Genomic DNA, 22,588 nt, shown 5'->3' on the forward strand with positions numbered 1-22,588 from the left:
TCAGTCTCTGTCCCTCTCTCTGTCTCTGTCTCTGTTTCTCCCTCTGTCTCTGTGTGTGTATGTCTGTCTCTCTTTGTCTTTGTCTCTGTTTCTCCATCTCTTAATTTCTTTGTCTCTGACTCTGTGTGTGTGTCTCTGTGTCTCTCTGTCTCTGTCTCTCTATCTGTGTGTGTGTGTCTCTGTCTCTCTTTGTCTTTGTCTCTGTTTCTCCATCTCTTAATTTCTTTGTCTCTGACTCTGTGTGTGTGTGTGTCTCTCTCTCTCTCTCTCTCTCTCTCTCTCTCTCTCTCTCTCTCTCTCTCTCTCTCTCTCTCTCTCTCTCTCTCCCCTATTTCTAGTAAGGGAGTTGAGGCTATGAGATGTTGTTTAAAAAAAAGAAACATGGTATGCTTGTAGAAAATGTTTCTATTCAGGTTTGAATAGTTGACCTCCAAGGTCCCTTCCCAAGTCAGCCAGGTCACGTAGTAGAAAGAGCACTAGACATGGAGCCAAAAAGATTGGAGTTCAAATCCAACTTCAGACATTAGGAGAAGGAAAAAAGGGTGATGGTGGGGAGGGGGAGGCAGTAAACATTTATATGGCATCTATTATGTGTCAGGAAATGTGCTAAGTGCTTATATAAATATTATCTCATTTGGTCCTCCCAATAACACTGTGAGGTAAATGCTATTATTATCCCCATTTTATATTTGAGGTAACTGAGGCAAAAAGAGGTTAAGTGACTTGCCCAAAGTCACACAACTCATAAGTGTCTGAGGCTAGATTTGAACTCAGATCTTCCTGACTCTAGGGCCAGCATCTATATACTATGCTGCTAACTGCCCCACAGTAGCCTCACACCACCACATATTAGCTGGTGACTCCAGACAAATCACTTAATTTTTGTCTGCCTCAGTTTCCTCTCCTGTAAAATGGGAGATAATAATAGCGCCTATCTTCCAGTGTTGTTGGGAGGATAAAATGATATATTAATAAAGAGTTCTATAAACCTTAAAAATGCTATATAAAATTATATTAATATTCCTATTTCAATTCTGAGATTCTCTAATTCCTGACACTGGATCTAATGGTACACATGTAGGACAAGGCATGGTTTTGTTCCTCCACCTTGTGGCCCTGTTCCTTATTGGTCCTTGACCTTGGCTGCCATTTGACTCAGGAAACTAGGTCCAAAATTCCTCTCTCTCTCTCTCTCTCTCTCTCTCTCTCTCTCTCTCTCTCTCTCTCTCTCTCTGTCTTTGTCTCTCTCTTTCTCTTCCTCTCTCTTTCTCTTCCTCTCTCTCTCTTTTTCTCTCTCTCTTCCTCTCTCTTTCTCTTCCTCTCTCTTTCTCTTCCTCTTTCTTTCTCTTCCTCTTTCTCTCTTTCTCTTCCTCCCTTTCTCTCTCTCTTTCTCCCTCTCTTTCTCTTCCTCTCTCTCTCTCTCTCTCTCTCTCTCTCTCTCTCTCTCTCTCTCTCTCTCTCTCTCTCTCTCCTCTGTCTCTCTCTCTTTCTGTCTCCCCCTACTGCTCTACTCCTTCCAGCATGTGTTGTGGCATTTCCCAATTTGATTCAAGAACACTTTGCCGTTCTGTTTCTTCTGTTCTGGAACTACATAGCTCCTTATCTCCTAGAAAGTTACATGATTCTCTGAAGGAACTTCATGGAAAATAAAGCCACCTTCCAGGGTTGTTCTTGGTTAGTAATTCAATCTTGTACAACTTTCCGTGACTCCATGGACTTCTATCCTCTAATGTCTCTCAAAGTCTGTCCAAGTTCATATTCATTGTTTCCGTGAAGCCATCTATCCATCTTATCCTTCTGCCATCCCTCTTTTCCTTTTGCCTTCAATTTTTCCCAACATTAAGATCTTTTCCAGTAAGTCCTGTCTTCTCATTATGTGACTAAAGTATTTAAGTTTCAGCTTTAGTATTTGTCCTTGCAGTGAATGGCCTGAATTAATTTCTTTAAATATTGGCTAATTGGATCTCTTTGCTGGTCAAGGGATTCTCAAAAGTCTTTTCCAGCACCACTTTAATTCAATTCAAAAGTATCAATTCTGCAGCTATCCTTATTGCCCAGCTCTCACAGCCCTCCAGGGAACTGAGTTCATATTTCTGTGCAGAGCTCATCTCTTCTTTCTTCCTGTCTCTCCCTAGTTTTCAGACTCCTTTTAAAAGGTCAAGTCCAATGGGTGTGTCACAGGTGCATGAACAAGCTATAAGTCACATCAATCTTCAAAAACTCATTATCTTTATGGTGTCCATGTGATAGCAAGTATACAGCACAAAGCAAAAAAACTACACTTTATCAGTAAGATAACATCGATTCCAGAATAGTTTTTCTCAGTAGAGGACTTAAGGATATTAAGCCTGATTTAAGGATAAATAATCAATCCCAGAACAAAAGACCATAGAAATGGAACAACAATGGCCCTAGACAATACACCATACGTAATGTCCCTCAAAAATGTAAAGGACTTCCTTCCCATAAGCTGTTGTTGTAACAACAGCTTTAAATCCTAAATCAAAGAAAGTGATATCCCCTAAGTATGATCAAGTCTCCGTCAGCTGCCTTGTCTAAGCCTCAGGTACCAAAAGCAAGAGGTTGAACATTGGTTTAAAAAAGAAAAAAAGAATAACAGTCTGAGGACATTTTGCCTTATTGTCTACCACCTCCAATTTCCAAACTTCCAGAATTCATCTCTGAGCTCCACAGCTACAGACAAGAGCAGAGATCTTGGACATGGTCCAAAGGCGTGCCTCATGGAGGGTGATGAATCAGATTAGGATGGGATAAGAGACATGAGCACAATTAAAGCATGTGGTCCTGGGGCTAGTAGCAAGGGGCTATTAAATGGATTGATGAAGGAGGGTATGGGATCATTCTCTAGAGGTCTTACAATGAGATTGCCTGAAGGGTGGTTAAAAGTGATCCTGCAAGGGATGTGGAAGAGAGATTTCTCTTGGTCTCTGATGACCTTCAATGCCTTATTACCAATGTTTATGACCCCAAATTTTCTGAAACAGTACCACTTTCGAATAGTCTGGTCTACTGTCATCAAACACTATCTGATATTCCAGAAATTACAAAGTTTTGGCAAATAATGGCTGAGTGAATCAAGTCTTACAATACTAATATTTATATTCATTATGTATTTATTTATAAAATCAATTTATTGATTGACTTATTAAAATAATGAATTATTATTTATTATGATACTCATGCTCATGTTATATAGCACATTAGTATTTATAAACTACAATAATCTGTGAGGAAGGTAGGATGAATAGTTGTGCCCAGTTTATATATGGGGAAACTGAGGGTAGAGGATTTATGTGGCATACCTTGAGTCCCACAAAGCTAGGATTTTAATCTGGATCTATACTGACTCCTGATCCACGGTTCTTTTGATTGTACCATGCTACCTATGATTCAAAGATACAGAAATCATCCTAATAACCTGTCTGGCATAGTGACCTTGGAATCAGGCAGGTGTGTGCTAATGTCCTGACTCTGAAATGTCTGTCTAGCCAAGTAATTTAACCTCTTAATGCCCCTAGATAACACTCGGAAAACATTTTTAATTTAAAAAATTGTTTTTAAAACTTCATTAAAAAATCCCCTTAATAAAAGGATTTGTTCTGTAAAACTTGGACTCAGTCAAAAGGTGGTACCCAAGGACCTAGAAGGCATTGTGGCCTTTAGGCTGTGGGTTGCCCACCCCTGTATAGACAATAGATGATCTGCAGTGGTGAAGGGAGTTTCTACACTATCTTGACCACCACCTCCCCTCAGACCTTCATGGAGAAAGTCCAAGACCCTGAACCCTAAATGTAAAAGGGGGTCCACTTTCCTTGCCACTATTAGTCAGGTAAGCACAAGAGACTGAAGAGCTGACAGCATCTCCCAGACCACTAACCTTGCTTCCAGCTCAGCCCCTGCAGCCTATCATTCCTGTGTAAATGCAATCTGGCAGCTGCTTCTGCAGGACTCAGAACCCCTGCCTCCTCAATAGCCATAGCTACTAAAGATCTGGAAAATAAAATTCTTGCAAAAGAATTTCTATTTGTATCTCTAACTCTTAGCACAGTGCTTTGCATATAGTAAATGCTTCATGAATGCTCTTAAAAATTCCTTCCTTCCTCCTTTCCTTCCTTCCTTCCTTTCTTCCTCCCTCCCTCTCTCTTTTCCTTTTGGGTATGGGGTCCTGGGATTTCTCCATCAAGATCTGAGGGGAGGTGTTGCTCAAGATAGTGATGGTAATGTTACTTGGCTGACACATGCAGCCTTCTATCTTTGCTTCAGGGACCCTTTTTGTTTCATTTAGTCAGGCTTGTCTGCCCTGTAGAAGGTAATTGGTGGGGATGGCTATTGTACACTAATTTAAAATACCTTTCAACTGAAGCAATAAAGGTGTCCCCTTTTAGGATTCAGACAATGTGATCACCAAACTGATGAAGGATTGTGGATCTTTTCCACTGAGGTCTCATTCCAAATGAAGTATGAAGTATGAGTCAGATCCTAATTCTGTCTGATCTCAGGGATAGGGGAATGTGGATTGGTGACATCAGGAAGGAATCCAAAAATCTCATTTAAGCCTCTACTTCCTTCTTGGCCAAAAGCTCTGAATATAGTTTCTAAGAAGAAACTGAGATAATATAAAAAGCAAATAACTAGTATCATCAAGAGTGACATCAGTAGTCCCTAAATCTGGTTATATATAGGGCTTTGTCAGGTTAGGATTAGTGGAAATTTTTTAAAATGAATAAACCAAGCTTTAAAGCTAAGAAGTATCTGAGATAAAATTTGAACTCCAGTCTTCTGAACTCCAGGCCCAGCACTCTATCTGTTGCTCCACCTAACTGCCCTTTGCAATTTTAGGAGGTAAGTGCTATTCTTCTCATCTTACAGTTGAGGAAATGGAGGCAAACAGATTACGGTAATGAAGTTAGTAGGTGTCTGAGACTGGATTTGAATTAAGAAAGAGGAGTACTTCCTGATTCCAGGCCTGGTGTTTTATTCACTGCACCACCTAGCTGCCCTCATAATTAGATTTATCTAAAAGCAGATGTGCTACCTCAGGAGGTAGTAGGCTTCTCTTCAATAGAGGTTTTTTTTAATAGTATTTTATTTTTTTCCCTAGTTACACGTCAAGAACATTTTTAGCATTCAGTTTTACAAGATATTGAATTCCAAATTTTTCTCTCTCCCTTCCCTCCCTTCTTCTGAAAATGGTAGGCAGTTTGATATAGTTTATACATGTACTATCATGTAAAAAAACCTTTCCATATTAGTCACAGTTGTGAAAAAATAAACAGATTTTTAAAAAGATATGAGAAATAATAAAGTAAATGAAAAGAAAATATGTTTCCATCTGTATTTGGATCCCATTTGGTTCTTTATCTGGATGTGGATAGGCATTATCCTTTGTGAGTCCTTTCTCACTGGAGGTGTTGAAACAAAATCTGGATGGCTATTTGTTTGGATATCTTGTACAGAGCATTCTTGTTCAGGTATGAGTCTGGAAGAGACTTTGGAATCCATATAGTCCAATCTCCTTATTTTACAGATGAGAAAACTGAGACCTAGGTAGGTAAAGTTACATTTCAGAAGTCACATGGGCAATAAGTATCAGAGGTCAAATCTGAACCCAGCCATGAGCTTGGCTATGTCACTCTCTTACTTAATGAACTGAAATGGTTCCCTATTCTCTCCCAAACAATTTTTGAGATTGTCCCACCTCTGAGATTTGGTGATTCTGTGACTTGTTATTTGAGAGTTATGTGGTTGAATTTGGTAAAGCCTTTTAAAGAACAAATATCCCTGGGAAGGGTTACCTCAAACCATGAAGTGTGTGCTAGGAGGGAAGACAGAAATATGCCTCCATCACTAATTTGAAGTTTAAAGATACTTACATAATGTTTGATCATGTAGCCAGAATGGCAAATGTGTGTTTTCCTAAAACATTATTTTACAGAGAACTCACACAAGGCAAGTGCTCACACAGAGGTCAGATCAAGTGGTACAAGGACACTCTCAAGCTCTCTCTAAAGAACTTTAGTATTGATTATGAGACATGGAAGACACTGGCACAAGACTGCCCAACATGGCATGCTTGCACCAAAGGAGGCACTATTGTCTATGAGCAAAGCAGAATCATAGTAAATGTGAGATGAGCAAATCTAAAGACATCTCTACCCCAAATATTCAAATGGATTATTTGTGCCTGACTGGTGGTAGAGCTTTCTGAGTTTGTATTGAACTGATCAGCCATAGTCAAATACACTATACCTTGATCCCAACACCATGATGTCATGCGTCCTCTTAGAGTACAAAGAACAAGCAACATCTATACCATTAATTACTATACCAGTAACGAACTACTTCCCCATCAAAGGCAATATGATGTAATTGAAAGATGATTGTAGAATTAGACAGCCTGGGTTCAAATTTTGACTATCACAGTTATTACCTGTGTCACTTCTGGAAAGTCACTTTACCTACTTGGGCCTCAGTTTCCTCATCTGTAAAATGAAGGGATTGAACTAGATGAATTCTAAGGTCTCTTCTAGCTCTGAATTTATGATCCTATTTTGTCTGGACCCAATTTGCCATTATTTGTATCTATATCTACGTTTTAGGAGGTGTAACTATGGTTAACTTTGAAATCTAAGTAACCCAAGATTAAGAAGAGGAAATCCTGTGATTAATTGATTTTAGCTTTAAAGCTTGGTTTATTCATTTTAAAAAATTTCCACTAATCCTAACCTGACAAAGCCCTATAACCAGATTTAGGGACTACTGATGTCACTCTTGATGATACTAGTTATTTGCTTTTTATATTATCTCAGTTTCTTCTTAGAAACTATGTTCAGAGCTTTTGGCCAAGAAGGAGGTAGAGGCTTAAATGAGATTTTTGGATTCCTTCCTGATGTCACCAATCCACATTCCCCTATCCCTGAGATCAGACAGAATTAGGGTCTGACTAATAATTCATACTTCATTTGGAATGAGACCTCAGTGGAAAAGATCCACAATCCTTCATCAGTTTGGTGATCACTTAGCTGACCCTGGGCAAATGACTTAACCCTGTTTGCCTTAGTTATTGTCATCTTTAAAATGAGCCAGATAAGGAAATAGCATACCACTGTAGTCTCTTTGCCAAGAAAACCCTGAATGGGATCCTGAAGAGTCCGACACAACTGAAATGACTCAACAACAACAAACCCAAGGCAGTTGTGATGATCAAATGAGAAAATATCTGTATAGTGCTTAATAAAGTACCTAGAACATAGTAGGCAATATATAAATACTGCTGTTATTGTTACTACTTTATCCTGACTCTGGGCATTTTCACTACCTGTACCCCCATGCCTTGAACTCTCTCCTTTCTGATCTCTGCCTCAGTCTCCCTGACTTTTCATCACAGCTAAAATTCTACCTTCTGTAATCCCTCTTCATTTTAGGGCATTTTGCCTTTTGATTATCTCCTCCTGATCCTTTCTATATCTTGTTTATATAATTGTTTACATGATGTTTCCCTCATTAGACTGTATTCTCCTTGAGAGCAGGAACTGTCTTTTACTTTTCTTTTTATCCCTGTGCTTAGCAGAGATCCTGGCACATAGTAGACACTTAATAAATAAATGTTTATTGACTACCTGATAGCTAATATTTCTTCCCTGAGTTTTCCCTTCACCAGCCTAAATATACCCAATTCCTTCACTCCATACTTTATGGCATGGTAGTACGATCCTGAAGCCTTTCACTATGAGAACACCCATGTCATAAAAATCACAGATCCTTCAAGAATTAAATAAATGTTAAATTATTCTCAAAGACAGATAAGGATATGAGATTCCAATTTACTTCTGTGCTACTAAAGTGTTACTGCCCTTCACCCCCACTCCTTGCCACACAGTCACATTTTTTTTTTCCCAATCACTATCCCAGAGACGGTTGCATTCTCTTTTTAATGCCTTTCTCACGATTCCTCCTGCAGTCTCTAGCTCCTCTTACCCAGATTTCCTATAGGTATTTTCACAGGTTTACATCATTTTTTCCCTATCCTGCTGTTTCTGAAATAAGTTGGGACCTTGCTTTTAGATTGGTGGCACCTTGATGTGGTTTGAGTGCAATTCCAGGATTCTAAGGTGCAGTATAAAGAAGGGCGGAGCATTACAAGAGAGAAGACAGCATGAGATGGGAGTCAGCTGAGAGAGAGTAAGATAAGCAAGTTTTCTCAGGGAGAGGGGGGAGGGAAGGCAGTCAGGGAGAATGGATACAGATCAGGTCCTACTTGGATCTCCAATTGAAAGAAGGCACTAAAAACTAACTGACAAAACTAGGTGAGTTTTTGTAGGATTCTTATCTGGTACAAACAGGACCAGGCATTGAGAGCAGAAAATGAGAAGCCTGGATCTGGTATACAGTCTAGTGGTAATTCATCCTGGGGGCAAGAGGCTGGGGAATTGGCAGCTAGTGGGTATGCAAATTCTCTTCCAAATAGGAATAAAGACTTTCAGCCATTATGCAGGTCTTACTTTGACGGAGTGACTCAGGGGATTTGAACCTTCCTGGTGGCTTCTTCATTTAGCAGGGTTGAGAGGCTACTGAAGTCCTTACAGGAGGCTTGTTTGTTATTGTAATTATGGCTGTTCACTGCTAGTAATGCCAAAGAAACAGACTTAGATAAACAGGCTAAGGGGGAAGGAGGTGACATAGTAGAACGAATGGAGAGCCCAACTCAGTCAGGAAGACTTGAGTTCAGCTTCTCCCCTGACATATATTGGGTGTATGTGACTCTCAATACTCCAGGTAGCTCTCTAAGACTCTAAATGCAAAGGAGTTGCTGATTTGCATTGGTGGAGGGACATTTCCCACTGGGAATTCTTTATACTGATCATATCTCAGATTTGAACGACACAGAAAAAAATAGCAGGGGAGGAGTGACACTGGAGGTGAGGAGATTACAAAATTATAGAGAGGAAGAAAGAGAAAGAGGAGAGAAAGACAGAGAGAGAGAGAAGTTGATAGCTTTAGTCTTAAGTACATATGTAAGCAAATTGCTGTTTTCTTATTTTCTTCTATTCAGTAATACATTCTTTCATGTCTTCCCAGTGTTGTTCAAGGTTTTAGTTGGGGTGAAATTGTCAGGACCTTCACCCTATACTTTGCAGGAAAAAAATCCCATTTTGGATTCATGCACACTGACCTCCCAGTAACCGTTATAAATAGGGCTTTTGCCGATTCTCCAGAGCCAATTGTTAAATTTTCAGCGTGAGCATTTAGATCTCAGAAATGAGCAGATTTTACTAATCAGGGCTTGTTTTATTGTTGTTTTTTTATTGTCTCTAGATTTAAGTTAGTGATGGAAGAAATATTGGTAATGCAGATTAGACTTAAAAATGTGTCCAATCTTTTTGGAGAGCTGGTTATTAAAATTTAATCAACACCCCATTATAAGGGCCACCTAAGATTGGAATCTGATTTTACATAAAGATTTTGAGAAGGTGCATTTATATTTCAAAGAGAAATCGGGCTGTCATTCTCAATCACATCTCCCTGTGTTCCCTGGGGAATTATTTAGAATCATTAGCTTAGTCTCCAATATTGAAAATCCTTGGTTAGCTAAATGTTCCAGAGACATCTTCCTTTCAAGGAATGATTATTCCCAACAAATCACATCAGAATCTAGTTGCTTAATCAAAAAGTGTTTTACATGCATTATCTCATTTTAGCTTACCAGCAACCCTATATGATAGGGTGCTATTATTATCATCATTTTAGAAATGAAAATGAGGCTTAAGATAGGTCATGACTTCCCCCAAGTAGTATGTAATCTGCACATAGGTCTTTCTAAGTCTAGCCCTCCAGCCACTGGATCAGTCCTTTGGGACTATCCAAGTCCCTAAGAATGGTCTAACAGAATTTCCCAGAACACCAATCTTTGGCTTAGCTACAGAAAAAGAGTTTCCTAAGTTGACTTTTCCATGACGTACTTAAAGGCAGATTTGTTTAGAGTATGTCATGGGACATACAATGGAGAGCTAGGAATGAGAGAGGAGCAGATTGGTGGGGGAGGAACAGACAAGGAACAGGAGAAATGGTTGGTTCTTTAGTGGCAAAAACCAAAGAATTCTAAACAAGGGAGGGGTTGGTTCCTGCACAGAGATAAAGTTACTACCATCCCCATAGAACTGAAGAATGCAATAGACCAAAGAACAAAAAACAACTGGGCTCACTTAATCCAGTACTGACACTCCCTGCTACCCTGTCTTTCCTAGAGCAATATTCTAGGGCCTGTAGTAAGTGCAAACCAAACCCTCCCAATGTGATATCTCAGACAACATGGTATGATGAGAAAGCATCAGAAGAAGTGAGCTTACATCCTAGCTCTGCCCCTTCTTGGTTGGAAAATTGAGCAAATTGCCTAATTTTTCTGAGTCTCCTTCCTTCACCGATGAAATGGAGCTAACAATAAGAATCATGATTATTTTTGGACCTTTGATTTCATCCTCACCTCCCACTGAGGAAACTCCCTTTATCAAGTCAGATCAGCATCTGCTCTGCAGCTTAAGGAGCACTGACAGGTTAAGGGTCTTGCCCAGGATCACACAGCCACTATGTGTCAGTGGCGGGGCTTGAGCCCAGGTCTTTCCAACTCTGTGCCTCTTGATAATAACATTGTCATCTGTTATCATTGTTGTAACAGAAAATTCATTCTCATTTGATGGACTTCAGATATAAATAGTCCTGGGACAAGCCATTATCCTGCTACTATTCTTTCATATATAATGTTCTGAGAGGCAGCATGATGTAACAGTAGTAATAATATGGCATTCATTCATATAACACTTACAATGTGCCAGGAACTGTGTTACATACTTTACAATTTTTATCTCATTCTGATCCTTGCAACAGCTCTGGGAGGTAGGTGCTATTGCTGTCCGCATTTTAGAGATGGGCAAACTGAGGTAGACAGTGGTTAAGTGACTAGCCCAGGGTCACATAGCTAATAAGTACCTGAGGCCAGATTTGAACTCAGGTATCCCTAACTCCAAGCCCAGTATATCCACTGTGCCACCTAGCTACCCTAGTGGAGAAAGAGTTGGCCTTGTAGCTGTGAAGACCTAAGTTCAAGTCTTGCCTCTAACATACACTTGTCTGTGTGCTCTAAGCAAGTCACCTAACTTCTCATTGTTCAAAGCAATTCCCTAAGACTCTGGCAAGAAAAGTTTCCTCACCCAGGAGTTCAAAATACACATGAAATAATAGGTCCCATCCCTATCCCTATTTAATGTTCTGTGGGCAATTACACAAGTGGATAAAATCTCTGTTTTTTGTATTTGACAAAAAGTATGAAGATCTTTGTTCATCTTTGATAGGGTCCTACTTTGAAAATATCCTAGATGCAATCCCAGTAGCTGACAGAATGAGAGGGGTGATCTGTCTTTCTATTATAAAACAATTGTTTTGTTCTGCTGTCTGTATTTTAGAAGTTTTAAGTTTCATGCAACCTGGACATTATGAGTATTTGATATAGGTGCAGGCTCATCTGTGTGGATCAATGCTCTATTATAATGGTCCAGGTTTATTGTTTGTCCTCAAAGGTATTTTAAAGTCCTTATATGTAGCACAAGAATTTGTTTTCTGGCAGTCAATAAAATATATCAAAATTCTGATGTTAGTAGATCATATCTTGCTAGGAGTTCAATATGTGCTCGATTTTTACAATCTGCAATGATGTGTTATACAGTCACTAAAATTGTTTTGTATAATATTCACTGATCAATTAGTCTGGGCTGCTAACTTTTCTGTACCACCTGGTGACGTGGACCTGAATTGCTTAATATAATTCTTTCATTTCCATACATAAATCTATACAGTCATTTGCTCAATGATTCTTGAACAACATGTTGGCTGGGTTCATACAGCTATCACCCATCGAGTCGCTTTCGATTGCATTCTTGGATCTTAGCTATTTCATAAGCTGCATCTAGAGGTAAACTATAACTTGTTACATTAGAAAAATGCCTTGGCACAGACCTGTTGACCCAAATTATTGCTTGGTGAAGTGATGTCTGCATTTTTCAAATATATTCTTGCAAAAAAAAATTTATGCATTTGTCAAATGTTTTGAGATTATCTGTCAGTCTTCCTCCTTTTTAGTGGAGTCCTAGTCTTTTTATAGCAACCTTTGGATGATGTGCCTTGGATTTTTTTAATATTGTCTAGGTTTCCTGTTACGATATCTTTCAGATCTGTTATGCTCTGTTTTGTAGCTCCAAAGGTGTACGTTAAGACTGATATTAGATATATGTGTTTTTTCCCACTGGACTTTTATTTCAGGATGCCAGTACATCTCTTAATATATTCAGCCATAGTGTCTGGTATATCTGGAGAAGACCAGGATTTATATAAGCATTGCCTTTATCCACTGCTGAATTTGAATTTAAGTTTGAAGACTTTAGACTCTATCTTTCCTCAGCATATGTTAATAATCTAGACTTATTGAGTCCAGTAATGTTTTGATATCATTGGAGAAAGATTCCACAAGATGAGTATGTTTAATGTGTTTTTCAGTGAAGTCCTGTGATTTTATATCATCTATATACAAGTGATTAATAACATGTTTTGATATAATTGCCCTTCTAAATCAAATGTTGTGAGCAATTCTGTTTAGGACTGTTGGCATTAAGGGTTTGGGTCCAATCTGCTTCCTGGAGCTTATCCTCATAACTGAGTTTTACTCTGACTTTGTTAGCTTGGCTTCTTGGTAGTCTGCATAGATCACCTCAGCAGAGTGGAGACAAGGTTGTGTGTCCTAGTCAAGGTTTTAAAACTGCATCCTGTGGATTATTATCCACCAGAGATTTTGAACTTTCGCTATTAACACATAAACTTTGAATTATAACAAAGTTAGTAGTTGTGCACCATGGAGAACTGTTTCATGGCATTACAAATCCATATGTGCATTGATGGGGTGTGGGGGGGAGGTAGTTTCTACAAAGGAATATTTATTCCAAAGGTATATCAAGAACAAACACACCAACATCCATCCCTGCCTTAACATCTAAGGAGGCATAATATCCCTCTATACCACTTCAGTTTCTGGGGAGTAAAGGGAATTAGGTTTGCCCAATTCTGCCTGGGCAAAGAATTGGGTGCTTTAGGGAATTAGTTTCATGGTACCTTGATGCCCCTACTCCACAAACACATGTGGAGCCCCCAGAATATTTGTAGTATCCTGAACTAAGGAGTTCAAGATACTCTATGAATGAATCCCCTTCCTATCATGTGGACTTTTTCTCTAGTCAGCTAGAGAACACAGTTCAAAGCAAAAGCGTTTAACAAAATAGCACAGTAACAAATTGCAATAGAATATTCTCTCTATAAACCTAGAGCATTCTCATCCACAAATACATACACCACCAGCAGAGAGAAAGGACAAGCACAGGGATCACATCAGAGAGGCATACACAGGAAGCATACAGTCACATGTGGTGGGATAACATGTCTAACACTTCAGAATCAGGTGATGTCATTACTCTGCTTTTGGGGGGCCCTACACCCCTTTAGGGATCACTCTACTGGACCTCTCTTGCCTGCTAGGTATTGGCTTATAACCTCACCTGAGCACTGCTCTTCTGAGTTTGTAGTTCCTGAGAGATAACTAGCCTCTTTTGGGCCTTTTGCCTTCTGCTACCATTTTCTGGGTTTATCTCTTTTGAGTCACTTCCAATGCATACTGAAGGCTGCTAGAGTGTACTGACAAGAACTTCTCCCTGTTAAGGACAAGGGGACACCATGTCTACCTAAGAAAAATTAGGCAGAGTGCCCCACCACCCAGGCTAAATCCCTTATCTTTTCAACCCCCATATTTGGGCTCCATGGAAGATTTCTTCTGTAAAAAAACTACCCAAGATTCTCATTTGTTATGTAAGGGGGTTGCCCTACAGCCTTCTCTCAGTGTAATATAATCAGGGCAAGGGACAGATAAAATTTCAAATGTATAAACACAGTGGTTTATACACTGTAATCTCTTTAAAGTGTTAACTTCTTTGATTAAGACAAGAAGCAAATAATCAAGCAAGCTAAGCAGGCCTCTGGGGGTTTTAAATAACTGGAGTAATATTGACAGAAGACCATCCAGCAATGAAGTAGCCAGGCTTCGGAGGACTTCAGGTCTTAGGTGGCCTTAAGGAGGCCCCCTTCCACCCGTACCAGAGAGCAGGAAGGGAGAGGGGAGAAGAATAGTCCCAGAAGGAGTATTTTACTTCCCCTCCTTGTTGAAAAAGAGAAAATAAACTAATGACAGACAAGACATCCATCTGAGAGCAGTGACAGCACACTGAGGGCAAATGTGGACACAGGCAGATACAAAAGGACAACTTCCTGAGCGAGAAAAGAGCTTCAGGGAGCATGACCCCACACAATAGAGAGAATGTTGACTACAAACTCCAGAAAAGGCAAGCAAAGGGTTACATCTAAGGGGGACTTTGCGAGAACTCCATAAGGGGAGAAAAAGACTTACAGTAACCAGGAGATGTGAACCTTTTGTTGTACGTGCACTCTAGACATGTACCTCACTGCCTTTGTGCTTTTAAGTTGGAACCCATTCTCCTTAGAAATATTGTGTAGGCAGAGAGCACATCCCTAATCTCTAGGATCTGTAATTGTTCTTTTGATACTACCTTAGTAAATGCCCTATGCTAAAAGTCTGATCTGTTATTAAAAGGAAATACACATAGGAGAGTTGCAGTTTGAAGCTCTGGGAACCCTGAAATGCAAAGGTACAGAGGGTCTGCCTTGAAAGAATTTGACCACTCAAACCTTCTTTCAGTCAGAGTAGCAACATTTGGATATAACACTAGTAAGACGGGCAAGATTCCTAGTAAATCTGCCGCATTGTATGGCCAATAGGAGTGGGCAGAGTTCCTAGTGAATGGGAATCTGATGAAGATGGGACTGATATTTATATATAAAAAAGACTGTGTGAGAAGATTTGGGTGGGATTAAGGAGTGGTAAATAGCCTGAGGGGCCAAGGTCCAAATAGTGAAAAGATCTAGATGGGATTAAGTAGTATCAAATCAGTTAATTAAATAATCAAAGTGAGCTAGGGTGGACCAGATGTCTTGGGTAGAGGCACCAATAATCTGGGCTACTAAAATGTATAGGAAAATTCAGGGTCCAGGTCCCATCACCTTATCAGGGGTGCACAAATACTGGAAACCCCCAGTCCCTTGGTGCTGCCTCTAGAACTCTGAGGAGAAAAGTAGTCAACCAACACTCTAGGGAACCCAACCAGCAAACGCAAAGTCAGCTTGGGAGAGTGGTCTCAGAAGACCTACCATGCTTAGCATGCAAATGAACATCTGCCAGAAGCAAAGGTGAGCTAACTGGCAAGGTCATTGTTTTCAACCAACCTCTTGTGGATTCCTGCTTTTATTGTGCATTATGTTGCAGCAGGAAAGTCTGTTGTTTCCATGCTGTTTTTCAGCCAGAAACCTATCTTCCTACATGTGTAAGGCACTAAGCAGAATCTCCCACTAGAATACTGCCATCCCAACAGCCTGCAGTAGTTCAGCTTTTGCTAAAGACCGTGGGAGCTTAGAGTTAGGGAAGATTTCGATTGGGCCAGGCCCTTTGCCCACTTCAATGGCACCTCAAGGTTTACTGTCTTCCTTGATTTCCAAGTCCCTTCTAACTTCCAAGGGATGCAGAGGCACAAGGCCAAGCTGAAAGGCAAGTACAGCTGGGGCTTATTAATAGCAACCCAGAGTCAAGTTGGAAGGCAACAGCCCTTCCCTCTTCTGTTGGCTCAACCAAACAAGCCATCTGGAGCGAGAAATCTGACTTCAAACTTCATATAGAAACTCTTTAAAAGCCTAGAACACAAGTTTTTCCTCAGCTGGCAATGTGGACTTCCTCACTGTCTCAAGTCATAATTCTGACTTGCAAACTGTGAAATCAGGAAAGTTAGGGCTTTTATGTGTGTGAAGCAGCCTTAGTAACCTTAAAAGCCATGTTCTTGCTTCTTCAACTGTGAGAAAATAAAGATGTGTGAGATACTGATTTGGTGTTTGGAGACTAAGTTTGTAAACACTCCTATAATCTCATCACTGGCTCTGGGTTCAGATGACTCCTCTGTCTGTTCTGTTCAGCTATAGTACAACCTACTTTCAAATCTGGCCCTGCTATTTAATGGGCGTGGAGTAATAGAGCTGGAAATTGCATCCATGGCTGGCATGGGGAAGAAGAAGGATGGAGAGAAAACATTTTGTTTGACCCCTGAAGCCCTGAATTGGAATCTGGAGGAACTCCAAAGCAAAGTGCTGTTATTTCCAAGCTGAAGCCTTTTTATTTTTTCATTGACAGAAAGAAGAGGCAAGCCTCAGAGTAGCTTGGAAAAAAACTTCACTATATTCAGATCTCCAAATGGTGCTTATGTTTAACAGCAAAGTCAAATGGGCTTTGCTCGCCCCCCTGCCCAATCTAACACTTCCACCCTCTGTTGTTCACATTCACAATAAGAGTCTATTCCAAAAGTGGTTCTGGGCCCTGTGAATCTGATGACCCTAAAGCTCCTTCCTTTGAACTTTGGCTCATGAAGGCCACCCCGAAAAGCCAGCCCCACCCATAGGCAGACTCTTTGCATGTTGCGATTTAAGAGGCACATAAATCCTTCCCCACTGGTCCCTCACTTTCCTTTCACGTAACCTCAAGTTCCCAATTTTTGAATTTCTCACTATTTTGGTTTCAGGCATTGGATTGCTGGAAAACCACAGTTAAAATGCATTTATACTACCTAGTCTCAATAGTAAGGGATTGTAATTTAATGAGCACCATTAATAATGTTTTTTTAAGCTGCTGACACAAGACCAAGTCCTCCCTGCAGTCTCCATAACATCTCCACCCTTTTCCTCATTGCATCTCTCTTCAAATAATTCATAATAGCAACCAACAGTGATAAGACACAATAAGTAGGGGGAAAGGGTAGGCCCAAAGACTGAGTCACAGGCTGAATAGAGGGTTAGTAACCTGGAAAACTCTATGCCCTATCCAAGCACTCATTTAATTTGTACCCACTGCTGTTGTGGAAAGGCTGGGAGTCATCAGGACCTGGCTCCAACCCAAGGTTACAGGCTGATGACACAGCCTTCCCCCTCATACACCCTATTCTCCAGCTAAACTGACGTATTTGCTGTTCCCCATATCCTATCATCCATCTCTGGCCTCCATGCCTCTCTTTACATGAGCCTATCTATTTCCCATACTTAGAATGTTCTGCTTTTCCCCCTTACCTCTTGGAATCACTAATTCCTTCAGACTCAGATGCTACCTCCTTCAAGGGGCCTTTCCCATTTCTCAGGGTCATAAGTATACTCCAATCTCCCTAAAACTTGACTTATTTTGTATGTATCCAGCATGCACTTATTTGTGAATATGTAGAAAACTCCCCCAACAACGTAGCTCTTTGAGGGTAGGGACTGTCTCATACTTGTAACCACAATGTCTAACAATGCCAGACACATAATAAGTGCTTACTAAATGTTAGTTGACTTGTTGGTTGATGAGGTTCTGGTCTTGTCTCCTCCATGATCCATGACAATGGACATGTTCATTCTTTATATCTCTGCCTCAGTTTCTTTATCTATAAATAAATAAGTTTTACTAGATCAGTAGTATTGAACTCAAAGAGAAATGGGGGACCACTAAACCATACATAAGGATCCCTGAGGGCAACATATTGACTAAGAAAAGCACATGTTAATATCTGTCTCCTATTGTATTTTTATTTAGCATGTTAAATATTTCCCAGTTACATTTTAATTTGGTTCTGGCTATACTGGGGAGTGTTGCCAGTTATGTATCTGGACTAGATAATTTCTAAATCACCTTCTAGCTCTAAAGTTTAGTGATTCTCTCCAATTTGATGACTAAAATATTATCAGTCAAAAAGCTTAAAACACATACAGCCTCGCTTGAGTAAACATTCTACCTTAACTCATTATCATCCATCCTCTAACTTCTTAGACTAACTCATTTGTTCCATTTATCACCTCCTCCACCTCTTTATCACGCACCATCCCTACTGTGTCCAGAACAGTCTTCAAAAAAAAGGCTCTCCTAAGACCTATTGAATTGACCAAAGCAAGTGAATGTCAACGCAAGATTCACATCAGAACATCAAGTATTGGTATTTGGAGGGGGGGAGGAGAGAAAACAGAGAGTGAGGAAGATACCCTGAGGTCATTGAGTATCTTGATGGGAAGTTGAGAAAGAAGAAGAAACTTTTTCTCCTTTACAATGTTCCCTGGTGCCTAAAGTGTGCTAAGCCCCCATATACTCTATGTCATTAACAACACAAAACATGGCTTAGATCAGAAATCTTTCTTTCAAACTGTTAGATGAAAAACCAAATAAGCGTAAACTTCTCAAAATCTCCATTATCTTGTTTCACCATGATGGGATCTCCACCCCAAGCCTCCACTTCTTTGAATCTGTAGTACATAGCTCCCACAGTTTGTTTTCAGTTTTGAAATTAACATTATACAGTATCTACTGCCATCTTGTGATCTTCCTTAGCATACCACTCAAATGGATCTATCTAATAAGTTTTCTCCTGTTTAGTTTCAGGTGAAATCATTATGCTATATTAAAACTTTGGATTGCTCATATTTTCAAAAGAAATTTAACATTTATACAATGCTAACTCTTAATTGCAAACTGATAGTCCATGGCCCTAGGAAAACACTTAGGTCACAATTGACATTATCTCTTCCAGCTAGTCAGTCTAATCAACAATGAGCTGAAGTGTTATAAAAGAATTGTAAAGAAAATCATCATGGTACCAGTTCCTGTCTTCCACCCAAAATATTTGGTCTTGAATGATTTATAGAGTATTTCATTAACTTGCTTAAAGTATAGATCTGGTGTTTGACTCATCTTATCTTTGCAGTTATTCCCTTAGAGTAGGGGTTCTCAACTTTTTTGTGTGTCATGGACCCCTCTGACAAACTGGTAAATGTATGAACCACTTTTCAGAATCACATTTTTAAATAATTCAAGGAAATATCCCATTTGATTTGGAGGTTAATAATAATAATGATGTAGTTTTTTCCCCTTCCAAGATCAATGGACTCCTTGACATGTGTCCATGGACCTGTTGAGAGTCCTTGAATGCCTGGTTAGGAACATTAGAGGGCGGCTAAGAGGACAGGACTCCAAAACAGTTCAAGACTGCAGAAGGTTCAGTTGGTGTATGGAAAGAGGTGCCATTTAGAGAAAGGAATGCAGAGCAACCATACTTATCCAGAGAAATTAACTTAGTTCTGGATCTGCTGCCAAATGTAGCCACAACTATCTGTTCTCATGAAAGCTTGGTAGATCATCCAAAACAATAGATAATCCAAAAATCGTTTTTATTTGACTTCAGAATGTATCACTGGATTGTACTTGGCAATGTGCTTTCTCATCTCCAAAATGGCTATTTGGCACGAGGACTGGAAAATTTTTCTTGGAATCAAGATGACAGGGGTTCAAAACCTGTCTCTGATACTGTATAAATGGGGGAAAGTTATTTAACTTATCTCTTTTCTAAGCCTCAGTTTTCTCTTCTGTAAAATAGGGGTGACAATAACTGTACCACGTACAGTTCTTCTAGTTCCACCTTTGACATTTACTGTCTGTGTAACCATGGGCAAATCCCTTCATCTCTCATTGTCTCCACATTACTGCCCAAGTAATTACAAGATGTCAGAGTAGTTGCCAGTGGGCATTGGTAGAGAAGGCTACCTTACCAGGCATTCCTACACCAATGAAATCACAGGTGCAGGACCAAAAAGAAGTAGCCATCTCAAAAAGTTAATGAGAGACTCAAATGAAGTAACTTATATAAAGCACTTTGCAAACTTCAAAGCAACTATCCTTAATTTCCTTCTGGTTTGTTGGTTTGTTGGTTTGTTTTGCCCCAAGCTAATATTAAAAATAGTTTGCAATCTCCTGCACATGCCAGCTGGTGGAAACTACTGAGAGGTGGAGGGAAGCTTCTCTGGGGTTGTAAACTGTACTGGGTACCATTCACGTGCAAATAACCAAAAGCCAGCAGGTTAGGTCTAGAATGCCCATGCTTTAGTTAATTCTTAACAGTACTTAAAAAAAAAACCTCTAAGGCCCATACCATGTCATGAGCAAAGGAGCACCGAATATTGGGATTTTCTGTATTGAACAATGGGACTTGTCACTATTATTGTTTCATGTATGTCCTAAAGAGTTAATGGTTTTTCTATTGTGTATCTACAATCTTTTGAATGTTCCATGCAACTCCCATTCATCTAACCCTCTGGAACAAGAATTCCCAACTTTTCTCCAATCAAGACACTGTATTTGTTTCGCTGGCTTTGTTATACTCCAGCTCCCAGTTGCTGGACCTCAAGTATTATCTGTAATTTTATTGTTTAAATCAAAATGGATTTTGGATTTATTTTGGTTAAATTGATTTATTTTGATTAGAAAATTTCAGGACAGTAGTTAAAGTAAAGTAATCTTGGAGCTAAGAATTGCTAAAGTAGAATCTGGTTTCCCAGAAGCTCAAAGTTACTACCACCACCACCACAACCACCCCCATCTAAGAAAAAAAAAAAACAGCTGGGTCAGAGTTCAAGCAAAGTTTCTTCATCTTAGAGACTTTTCTCAAATTCTCTGGCTCATTGTCCTTGGGCCAGACTTCCAGGGAAAGTCCCTTACACAAGACTCCTGTCTAGGACATCTCTCATAGAAATTAAGAGGGTCCTTTTGTATTCATGTGCAAAGTAGTATATGTCAGATATAGGACAGTTATTATTTTCTCCATCATAAAAGAACTGAGCTAGCAAACCAATTGAGTCTAACTCAAAACTCAAGCTCTTGACTCCTAATTTAGTGCTTTTCCCTCTCTACCAGAGTTATCCCAACATGATACAACCTCCCCAGACTTCAGCAACCTTCTCCATAAATTGAGGGTTTAACAGTCCCTTCCAATCATAATTCTCTGATCTAGTCATGAACTCTTCTGAATTTCATGGTGTAAACTGCCATGGAAACATACATAAAAAAATAAGTATCTTTTGACCCCAAGTATACTAAACCACTTTTCATAAAATCTTTTGACCATGCCTAATGGAAGTTTCCTGACCCTGGTTTTACAGAGCTACCTCTGAGGTGACCCAGTGTTACAGTTCATTCACTAATATCTCCCAAGCTCTTTATTTCATCAGAGACCTTCTGAACCTGAACAGATTTTGTTCTGCAGTCTTGTTATGAAGTATAAATTGTCTGATACTTAACCCATCCCATCCACAATATGACCTGTAACCTGATTACAGACATTAGAAACTAAGTGCAAGTTATAGTACCAATTTCTCATAAATTCTATTGTATAAATGTTAATGTTTTAGAGTGGAATTGTGCAGGGACCTTTCATTTTTTTATTATAATCACTCATATCCAAAAATCAAATCCTATTACAACAAATATCTCTGTATAAGAAAACCAATGCCCTCCCCCAGGGAATGGCCCACTAATTCAAGCAATATCCAGTACTACAAATGTCCTGTATATCAAATCATAGGTTTTGAGCTGAAAGGGGCTTTAGAGGTCATCTAATCAAGCACCCTAATTTTATAACTCCTCTAAGATCAAATAAGTAAGAGAGCTAAAATACAAATCTAGGTCCTCTGACACTAAATCCAGCATCCTTTCTGCTGTACCACGTGGCCTCATGAGAATTTGGATCTTAATGAGATTTGACCTATACAGTAAAAATCTTTGTAAAACAAACAAAAAAAATGTCTCCCAGCTGATAGCAGAATCCTAGGATTTTGCAACTACTAGGTTTCTCAGATGCCATCAAGTCTAACTCAAAATGGCTTCATTATTTAAAACAATATTTGACTAAAAGTTTTCATACAATAATGCAATTACCTGTATTTACATTCTATCTGCTATTAAGTGAGTACTTGCCAGCAGAGCACTCAACCCTGTCTTTTGTTTTTCCCACAGGAAGACTACAACCAACTGAGACCACTCTCTTACCCCAATACTGATGTTTTTCTGATCTGTTTTTCTGTTGTAAATCCTGCCTCTTATCACAACGTCCAGGAAGAATGGGTACCTGAACTAAAAGACTGTATGCCTCATGTCCCTTTCGTCCTCATAGGAACACAGGTTAAAACCTAAGATGCAGATATGGGTGGGTGTGGGTAGGTGGATGGGTAAGGTGTTAAGAAAAGTCAGAGGATCTTTTTGAAATCTTTGAAAACTGAACTTATGAATCTAATAAGTATTGTATAGCAACATTTCCTTTGCAAATGTTTCAGGATCTCTCATGTAACCTCAATCATTTGGTCCATATAAAAGAGAGGTAAAAAGCTGTAATAATGATCTGTACATACATGAATCTGGGTATAGATGTTCTCTATTTCCATTTAAGAATACTCTCCTCACTGCCATCTTGGAGAAGAAGATAAAACTGGAATATTTTATTGGTAGTGCATAAACAAAACGGTAGTTACAGAACTCTTTTAAGTCCTTTTTAAACTAACCAGATTTTACAAATATAAGAAA

The 22,588-nt window shown here is 39.4% G+C and overlaps 1 protein-coding gene across 1 annotated transcript in view; it reads left to right on the forward strand.

Annotated features, from left to right (window-relative positions):
* Nucleotides 1-22,588, forward strand: part of RHOJ (ras homolog family member J) — a 129,442-nt gene that overhangs the window by 95,348 nt on the left and 11,506 nt on the right. The window contains exon 3 of the mRNA XM_072629413.1: nucleotides 22,025-22,189. Coding sequence (XP_072485514.1) covers nucleotides 22,025-22,189 — 165 coding nt within the window. The remainder of the gene's footprint in view (nucleotides 1-22,024; nucleotides 22,190-22,588) is intronic.

Source organism: Notamacropus eugenii, chromosome 1 (genome assembly GCF_028372415.1).
Source record: "Notamacropus eugenii isolate mMacEug1 chromosome 1, mMacEug1.pri_v2, whole genome shotgun sequence".
Lineage (NCBI taxonomy): Eukaryota > Metazoa > Chordata > Mammalia > Diprotodontia > Macropodidae > Notamacropus > Notamacropus eugenii.